The sequence below is a fragment of the Notechis scutatus genome, chromosome 1 (genome assembly GCF_049901735.1).
Source record: "Notechis scutatus isolate UNSWTSFEM ecotype Mainland chromosome 1, rNotScu1.2, whole genome shotgun sequence".
Lineage (NCBI taxonomy): Eukaryota > Metazoa > Chordata > Lepidosauria > Squamata > Elapidae > Notechis > Notechis scutatus.
The window spans coordinates 235371383-235380835 of record NC_142009.1 but is presented as its reverse complement, the minus strand read 5'-3'; the positions used below and the strand labels follow the sequence as shown (position 1 = coordinate 235380835).

The window sequence follows — 9453 nt, the reverse complement described above, 5'->3', positions numbered from 1 at the left end:
GGACATTCGGACACCATGTGATGGATATTTTGTCGAGGAGCACCACAATCACACTGAGGGGTAGAGATAAGACCCCACTTAAACAATGAGTCCTGGCAGACACCATGTTGGGTACCTGTAACTGTGGTTATCTGTAAGGAACTGCAAATACGTTCATGGCATTTGTGTGTTAACACCGCATACATACTCGCATTCTTTGTATGTCACCGAAGATGCTCGTACAAGTCAAGCACATTGCTACAGAAAAGGGGAAGTAGAACTAAGACTTGAAGCGGACAAAGTAATAATCAAATATTACAACAAGAAAAAGACTTTAAAAAGTTTATTTGTCCAATACAAGTTAAGCAGAAAGCACACCAAAGAATAGTTAGGAGATACATTTTCTAGATACCTTCACAAAACTTATACTTATTGGAGTTTTCACATACATAGTTCAATGTATTCTTTGCAAAAGAAACATCCACTTAACTGTTGGAAAGGTGGCAGGGTTTTAAACAAGGAGCAGCGGGCCCCCAACAAGGCACCAGCCTGCCACCACTGCTCAAGTGTTCTTTTCAGCTCCTCCCTGTTTTTCGTTTGCCCCTACTTTTCTCCTTTTAGCAAGAAGCAGCTGCTAGAGGAATTCAAGGCACTCATCCCATTTCTGTCAGCCTGGGGAACCTCTTCTTAGAGAAGAACAATGCAATACAACATGACTGTTACTGAACGTTTAGCGTATCCTGGATGGAAACTGTGAAATAAGCTAACAGGAAATAGCAAGACTTGCATGCTCCAGTTTGAGACGTATCTGTATTGCCTTGTTCTACCAACATACCAGAAAATGAAAGCTACTGCATGAAAAGAGAAGCTGGGTTGTAGAAGCTCTTTTGAGTTATTTTAGCCCAGCATGGATTAGTGTTACTTTACCAGTCTTTTTCTGAACTGATTGACATACATCTGTCACATAACAATGATCTTTGCTCAAACAGGTTTCAGCAAAAATTCACAGTGTAATCATTTCCCCTTAACAAAACGAGAGACAGAGAGAGAGAACTGGAACTTCCCTCTTAACTGGTAGCTTAGATAATGCATTGTCAATAAAATATGTTAGTTAAAAAAATAGATACCGACAGTTAACACTTCTTGCTTTTGAAATAAGGGATGGTTCACATTAACACTCAAGGTTTCCCTCATAATACCTTCTAGATTTAAAACATTTGATATTGCACTGTTATATTATCCATCAGCTATCAATTTGCATTCCAGAGACTTATGAAACTGTAAAAAAAGTAAACAGCCATTTTGTGCAGTCTTCAGCATTGCATCCGAGTAGTTGGAATTTGCAAAACCTTCATTACAACTACAGTAGCCTAAGCACAGTGGAATTTCTGCCCAGCTGCCTTCCTTATACAGTACAGTGACTGATCGTCCAGTCTTCAACCTTCACACTTTGAGTTTCCTCTTCTGCTCAAAGTAGGCATCAAATCTGGAGAGTGCATAGTCCTAAGTGGGGAGGGAAAATACTACAGTTGAAAAGACTGAAGCTCCTACAATGTGTCCCAATTTCAGGGAACAAGCACTATACTAGAATTTCATACAGACCTATTTATATGACGACATTTGGTTCTCTTTTATAAATAAGTGTGAGGATGGGAATGTAATACTTTTTCAGGTATCAATTCTTATTTAACGATCCTTGCTGCAACTTGGATTTAAAATTTAATTTATGTGCCCAGTATGTATAAAATAATTTTTGAAAATAAGTTAAAAGGACAAGCTAAGAACAATCAAAATGATACAGTTAACTGACATCTACTGTAGTAACATTAAAGCCGCCTAAGCCAAGTTGCTGGTGATAGCAAGTGCCATGGCTTTCATTAAATGCTTGATGGGACAAATGCTTACTCACAATTGTTAATAACTGATTTTCAGTTAAATTAAATGCTGAAAACATAGGGTTTTAGAGGCGATCAGTAGTCTGAGACAAGTAGGGAGCCTGGACTCTTCAGATGTTACAAAACTAATTCCTAGCATTCCATCATTGGTCATGCTGAAGGGCATAAAAGTTCTGCAACACCTACAACTCTTTCCTACACAGGCGTAAGAACTTGGCTTAAAAATGCTTAAAAACATGAGGCTTTTTAAAAGGCATACCATGTATCCAAACTCAATAGATGATATCTTTGCCTGTATAATGGACCACAGTCCCCAGAAGAAATGAGATGCAAGAGCAAACCTGTCAAAGAAAAACACAATTGAATACTGTCACAGTATGTTTTGGTACCAAATACAGAACCACCCTTGCTTCTCTTGATTAGAATATAAAAAAGGGACTCATAACCTCTCCTGGCATGATACATGAAGTGGGATGGTGGAAACTACCCATTATTCCTGGAGGGCTACAGGTTGTCTTCCCTAACCTAAAATGTGTAATAGAAACAGGCTGCTCATGTTCTGAAAAGCAAAAGAAAATGGTTTCTCTCCAATAGACCTTCAGGCATGAACAGCTTTATAGAGAAGACAACTCCCAGGTATCCTGGACTCTTAATAATTTGAAAGGCTTATTTTATGTGGTCTCTAAATTTACATAGTAACATTTATAAGAGTGGGTGTTATCAGCCACAAGCACCCGTATAATTTATCTGAGAGACTGTGTCTTCCTATTCATTCATGAAATTCATTTGCCGTCCATTTCACGTCAAATGATTCTGGGTGGCTTAAAGCATAAAAATATTAAGAAACATTAAAGTAATCAAGTATAAGATAACAAAGCAGAGAAAATTCTGTTTTCCTACTTTTGTATCCTTCCAATTACCTCAGTTAACCTTCTAGTTCTTTGGGGGGGTGTATTTATTTACAGTGGAACCTTGGGTTGCAAACGCTCCTGTTCGCGACCAAATCAGGTGGTGAACAAAAAATCCACCTGCTTTTTGAATCGGATCACGATTCAAAAATTGGGTGGTAAGCAAAACCGGCACGGAAAGTTTCCCTTTCTGCACCAATTTTGCCTTTGGCGCCTTTTTTTTATTACTGCGCATATGCAGAGTCGGTCGTGCTTCCGGACATGACCAAATCAGGTCATGACCTGAGTCCGGGAACGGATTATGGTCGCAACCCGAGGCTCCACTGTATTTATTTATTTCCACTTTTATTATTTTATAAATAACTCAAGGGGAAAACATATCAAACACAACTTCCTCCCCCTATTTTTCCCACTACCACCATCCTGTGAGGTGAGTTTGGCTGAGAGAGAGGGTGACTGACTCAAAGTAAGCACGCAGAGTTTCAAAGAAAACATTCAACTGATGTTCCGTGCTATTTTTTCCCCCTAAGAAAGCCTATCAACCCTAGGGAGGGAACAAAAGGTACTCTTGGAAATAAAAATAATACTGCAGGATCGAATTTTGATTTGTAGAGCTCATTCACTTTCCATTTAGTTTTTAATCAGAGTAAAATAGTGGAGGCACCTTGATTAACATCAAGGAGATATCCAAGGAACCAGATCACATATCCTCAATTAGTAGGTATTAAATCAACTCTGGAAGCTTTCTCTGTCATGTTTCTATGGTTACTGATCAAACCAGATTTTCTCAGAGCAGGTAGTAAATGAAATCATCCAGCTTAGAAAAATAATTACAACCTAAATAATCTGCATGCTACCTTATATGTAAGTACTGATTTAGATTAGTTACCAAACTAAACACTGAAACATGTCATATAATCTACATATATTAACTGAAAATGAAGACACGCACAGGATTACATATAATTTTGAATGAAGAGAGAGGTTACCTGTTTACTTCAACCAACATATCATCTTCTATTTTGGACTTATCTTCATGGCTCAGATTTTCAAATCCACTTTGAGATGCAGCTAGATAACTGGTTATGAAATGAAGCTAAAAGTACAAAACAGAACAGCAGTGGACTTGCTTAATACCAACATACCAAGTTAATATAATTTATTAGAACTTCAGTTTAATTCAAAGCACTTAAAAAAATACAGAGCAACAGTATTCATTTTCAAATTCATTCTAGATCTAATAATTTGTATTCCAGTTCATTCAATATTTGCTTAATCATTATTAGAGATGGGAAAACTGTGCCTTCCTCTAATATATTATTGAACTTTAATTACTTAGTATCTCTCACTAGCTGGATGAATTAAATGAAATTTAGAAAATGTATTCTAGGTATACCTTCTTATTAAGAAAACTTTAACTTTCCTATTACTAGGGTCATAGGATGAAAATACAGAAGTCCCCCATTATAGACCGTTACCACAGAACTGGGGAAGTTGTAGTCTTCTAGATGATACTTGAGTTATCATTCTACAGCCAATATAACCAATGGTGAAGAATTCTGAGAATTTTACTTCAGTAACTTGTGGAGGACAATAGTTCTCCATTGCTATGTGACTAAGAAATTCCATTTGGCAAGATTTAACTAGAGAACACCGATTAAAGTTGAGTATGTACAATTTAGAAATGAAGTTCAATTTGCAAGTAAAGGACATTATAACTCAAGACAGTTATTTTTATTGTTTACCTGCTGCTTCCTTGTGGGATAGTTCATGAAGTTCGCTTTGAAGAATGGGTATTTTTCATGCACATAGTCAAACATCCATTCACAGAAATGATTAGCAATATCAAACCCTCTAGAGTGAAAACATTATGAATATGTAAGAAATACATTCGGCTCCAAAACGTACATTTTTAAGAATTTGGGGATTATAGAAAGAGCTGTGCTGGATGAAACTTAAGTTTTATCTTGTTAATATTCTATTTGGTGGTAGATGGGTGGGCCTACATACAGCATCCATCTATTGGTGACATCATGAAACAATGTAAACTAGTGTGATCAGATGAGCTTTCTCTCTCAAATTAATTGATGGGGCAAGGAGATCCTCTTATATTTGTTGAGAAAGTTGGGAAGGTGCTTCAGAAATAAGTGGGAATGGCAACTGTTACAAACATTGTATATACTTCTGAAGGTTATTCAGGATCTTTTAAACCCCTTTTGTAACAGTTTAACAGGGTTTCTCTTTTTTTCTTTCCATCCATATGTTATTGCTCCGTTCTTCGTCTATCATATATATTTTATTCCTCTCTCTTTGTTCTTGCCAGCTACTCCTTCCTGTCTCTCTCCATCTCCATTCTTTTTTCTTTTTTAAAATTTACTACTGCCCCTGCTGGAAGGCAAGAGGGGAATTTGGAAGACGGCACTTGAGTGTTTGGCTTGTGACAGTGGTTCATGTAAAAATTATTAGTATATGAAAAGAATCAATATGTTTTAAAAAAGAGATACCAGTTAAAATTGTCTATAAAGTAAGATTTAATTCAATTGAAGTTACCCTGTTTCTCCAACAATATGGCCTCCCCCAATAGGAAGTCGGCCTTATTATATGAGAAACACGGTAGTATTTTTGGTATCCTTTTCTGAATGTGCTTCGGGCAGGTATGTAGAACATATAAATTTATTCGGATGAGGAGAATTCCTAGGACTGGGCTGAGTTGAGAATAAATTGTACCTGATTTGTACCTGTTTCTACAAAAAAAAAAAAAAAAAAAATCCAGCTTCTTTTAGGGGGATTGCCTTAAATTCCAAGTTATCCTTTTCTTGGGGGTAAATTCATTAGCTCTGAGGAACTTAAGCTCAACTGACTATATAGTCCACTATTACACTGACCTCACCAACCAGCAGGGTTGAAATCTTCTCATCATTAAAGGCTAACAAAGTTCATAAATGATGTTAAAACTCAGTTTATTAAGTACAATCAACTATTTATTCTAATATATCTACTCTGACTGACAGGTGCATATCATGTTTTGTTATTCAATTCTCAAAAGTATACATCTTTTAAGAGTTGCATTTTAACACATACAAAAAACAACAACCCCCAACAACACTTATATAAATCTTTTTCTGCCTGAAGATTAAATTATTCCTGGAATCCTGTTTTTGAAAATTTTTCCAAATACCAAATGACATAGGGATCTTTCTTTATTAGCAATTATTAGATGCTATAGTATCAAGTAACTAAAAACTTAGCAAAATGGAGCTACCACCCCAGGAAGTCAGATTGTTCCAGGATCAGTACTATCAACTCTAATTCCCAACCTAGATACATATTCATATACATATGTGTCATTTAGTCACAGGAAAAAAGTAGGTAATTTGATAGCAAAAATCAACACGATCAGAACTATTCAGGCAACAAAGCTGATATAACAATCAATTAGTTTAATGTCCTATAAATTTCAGAGACTACATCTTGTTCTCTAAACAATGCAAATACATTAGCAAACTGCCAGTTTAGGTATCAATTTGACATGAAACACTATCACCACTAAGCAGGCTAAGTAATTATTAAGAAAGATGAACAGAAAGAGCTGCTATTATCTGCTATTTATAGAGAAGCTTTATCTTAAAATTTGTTACAAACCTTTGAAACAGATTTACTTTACATGTAAATTTATTCAGCTAGTTTTAGCATAAGTTCATTAGGCAAACACTGGTAATCCTGATGGATTAGCAGCAAACGGACTCTGTGTGCAAAAAGCGGTTCATATAACTAATCTGGCATTTGTTAAGCTTGTATTTTTATTTATTCAAGGAGAGGTCCAACATTTACCTATAATTGTAACTGCTGTATTCAAAGTCAATAAGCATCAGCTTTTGTTTTTCAGAATCTTCTCTGCCATCAAGAAGCAAGATATTTCCTAGGGATATGGAGAAGCAAGAGGTATAAAATGATTTGTGCAAGTTTTCTGAGGAAATTTCAGATCATTAAATTGGAAATGGCTCCATAACTTATAAAACAGCTCAACTATCCTGATTCTTTAACATTAGGATTACGAATGTTGTTTTGGGGGGGTGTGGGGGGGGGGGGGGGGGAGGGGGGGGGGGGGGGGAATTTGGGGGTTTTTTTTGGGGATAAAAATTCAGCTAATGATACAATGAAATACAATGAGATACAATTCTAATTCTTCACTGCCCTTTTGTGATCACTAGAGTTTCCCCATTTTCTCTGCCCACCCTTAACTTCTGCCGCTTGGGTGAGGATAAGGTTTTGTATCTTTTCATGGAAGGCTGCATCTGAGAGATCTGTTCTGAAGCAAAGAGGACTCATGCCCTATGCAAATATCTTGAGCAGGTGCACTCAACTCTGGAGTCCATCTCAAGAATAAGAATGCCATTAGTAAATAGTGTGCGTGCTATTTAAATGATGGTAGAAAAGAAGGTATTTTATTAGGGCACTGCTGGAGTGAGGACTAAACAATCCTGCAATCTTAATGACTCTAATCAAAACGAAGTCCAAGTTATTTTCACACACCAAAGCTTGTTTCTATACTTCCTTAACTTTAAAAAATGTTCATCCTAAGAATGGATTTCTTTCTAAGGAACTGGCTACAAACAGACCAGATTTTAATCTTCTCCTAATCCTGTTATACAATACTCCAAGAACATTTCTTTGTATTTACTTCCATGAGATAAACAGAACATGTTCACCAAATAGATCATGCCCTAAATTTAAACAGATGTCTAGATATGAACATTTGCTTTGCTATAAATTGTTAAATTATTAAGACAATCACAACTGTAAAAAATGCAAAGACAATGTTACTGTACCTTCTTGGCAGTCATTATGACAAAACACAACTGGAGATGGAGTAGCTTCAAGTAAAGATCTAAGGGGGAAAATCCAAATCGTTTGTTTGTTTGTTTTTATTAAAGGACACAAATACAGGAAGACAAATACTTTTTATATCTCTTGAATATGTTTCCACCAACTAGGTCTTCTCCTATACAAAGCTAATCAAGAAAACTGTTTATGAATGAAGATATTTCCTTCCTACTTTGTGTTTCCTCAAAGTACAAAACAACAGCTTGACTTACTGCATTCTTAAAAAAACCTGCTGGCTTGTTTCTCCCTCTTCCCGTGATGGCACAGTACTTGTAAGGCAATGAGAGCCATTTGGAGGTCTTGGAGAGCGCCAATTAATCCCTCTTTTTCTTCAAACCAGCATTTTAACTAATATTCTGAGAGAATCTTAGGACAACACTTTAACTGTAAACATGATCCTAGCTCTGCTCCCTGCAAGCCCCTGTATTTCATGGTCTGATAACTGCATTATGCACAACTAGCACAGTGACTTCTAATTAGAACAAGCAAAAGAGGTATGTTGTAATATAATTTGGAGATGCACCATTTAGGGAATGAGGTCGAAAGAGCTACATTCACAGCTGAACACCGTTTGCTGACATTTCATGTCATGCAAATAATGGGGAGAAGGGAAGAGAGAATTTACTTTCAATTTATTTTAATAGGCCTCCATGGTACTTGCTTGGGTCTCTCCATATTAATGGGATATGTAACTGAAACAGCACACTGGATATGCAGCGGATCTACAGCTTTCTCTACAGCTCAGATAGGGCATTGCAGTATAGGATTTCTCCCTCTCTCCCTGATCCAGAGGTGGGCTTAGAAGATTCTGATGGTGCTTTCTCCATGGGAGAAGATAGCCCCACCTCCAGTTTTAGAATGATGAGCCAAAGAGAGTTCAAAGGAAGCACTCTTGAGAAAGTTAGGATACTGGTGATTGCTTTCCTTTGGAGCAGGCATCCACACCCCACTCATCAGTATCACCTGAAGCCAGCTGCCTCTTAACAGATAGCAGCTTGACAAAAGGAAAATATACATCTGAATTAAGGAGCTATTATGCCTGCTGCAGCACCTTTTAATCAACCCTTTAATTTAATAGTCTATTTCCTCAGAACCACATTTGCTTGAAGTGGAGTAATATGAAAAGAAAAGTAGGAGTTTAGCTGAGACTGAAGAATCCAACAAGCACATTTATGTTGAGAGCAAGGCAGGAACAGACTTTGTGTTGGAATGATCTCTTCCCACAGGAAAGACTACCTTAATCTTCTAGCCCTACCTCCACAACAAATGAAAATATTTCATAATGGCATGCAGTGTCTAGACAATGAGAAAACACTAGCACTAATAGCTACAATATTCTTAGACAGCTAGATATAGATGTACTAAACACAGAGACATTAAAAAGTAAGTCATAAAAGGTTTACCTTTTACAACATAATAATTAAATCAATTACACAGCAAAATTATGAAGAACAAACTATTAAGAATTAAAATGATACCTTAAGTTTTTCATTTCTTGAGGCAAGTTGTAGCTGAGAATCTTGTTCAGTTTTCTCACACGTGACTCTCTGGTAAACTTGATTCTCATGACTTGGTTCAAGTACCTGTATGAAGATTTTATTGTATAGTTAGTATTTTAGGCAAACATGTACAACCCTTTGCCAATCATATTCTGAAAGAAAAATATAATTAAACATTTTAAAGATATTTGTGTGCCTCAAATTAGATAAATTTTCTCAGAAAATGAAAAATGCTATTCATTTTCAACCCAAAGCAAAGTTCTATCAAAGTGCTCTGATCAACTGGTA

The 9453-nt window shown here is 36.4% G+C and overlaps 1 protein-coding gene across 7 annotated transcripts in view; it reads right to left on the bottom strand.

The window, feature by feature from the left end:
- Nucleotides 1-307: 307 nt before the first annotated feature.
- CHKA (choline kinase alpha) overlaps nucleotides 308-9453 on the bottom strand; it is a 36210-nt gene continuing 27064 nt past the window's right edge. For all 7 annotated transcript variants that reach the window (XM_026668191.2, XM_026668193.2, XM_087950763.1 and 4 more), the window contains 7 exons: nucleotides 9145-9249; nucleotides 7612-7670; nucleotides 6614-6701; nucleotides 4528-4636; nucleotides 3772-3878; nucleotides 2134-2215; nucleotides 308-1482 (listed from right to left, as the gene is read on the bottom strand). In XM_026668191.2, coding sequence (XP_026523976.1) covers nucleotides 1423-1482; nucleotides 2134-2215; nucleotides 3772-3878; nucleotides 4528-4636; nucleotides 6614-6701; nucleotides 7612-7670; nucleotides 9145-9249 — 610 coding nt within the window. In that variant the 3' untranslated portion in view covers nucleotides 308-1422. The remainder of the gene's footprint in view (nucleotides 1483-2133; nucleotides 2216-3771; nucleotides 3879-4527; nucleotides 4637-6613; nucleotides 6702-7611; nucleotides 7671-9144; nucleotides 9250-9453) is intronic.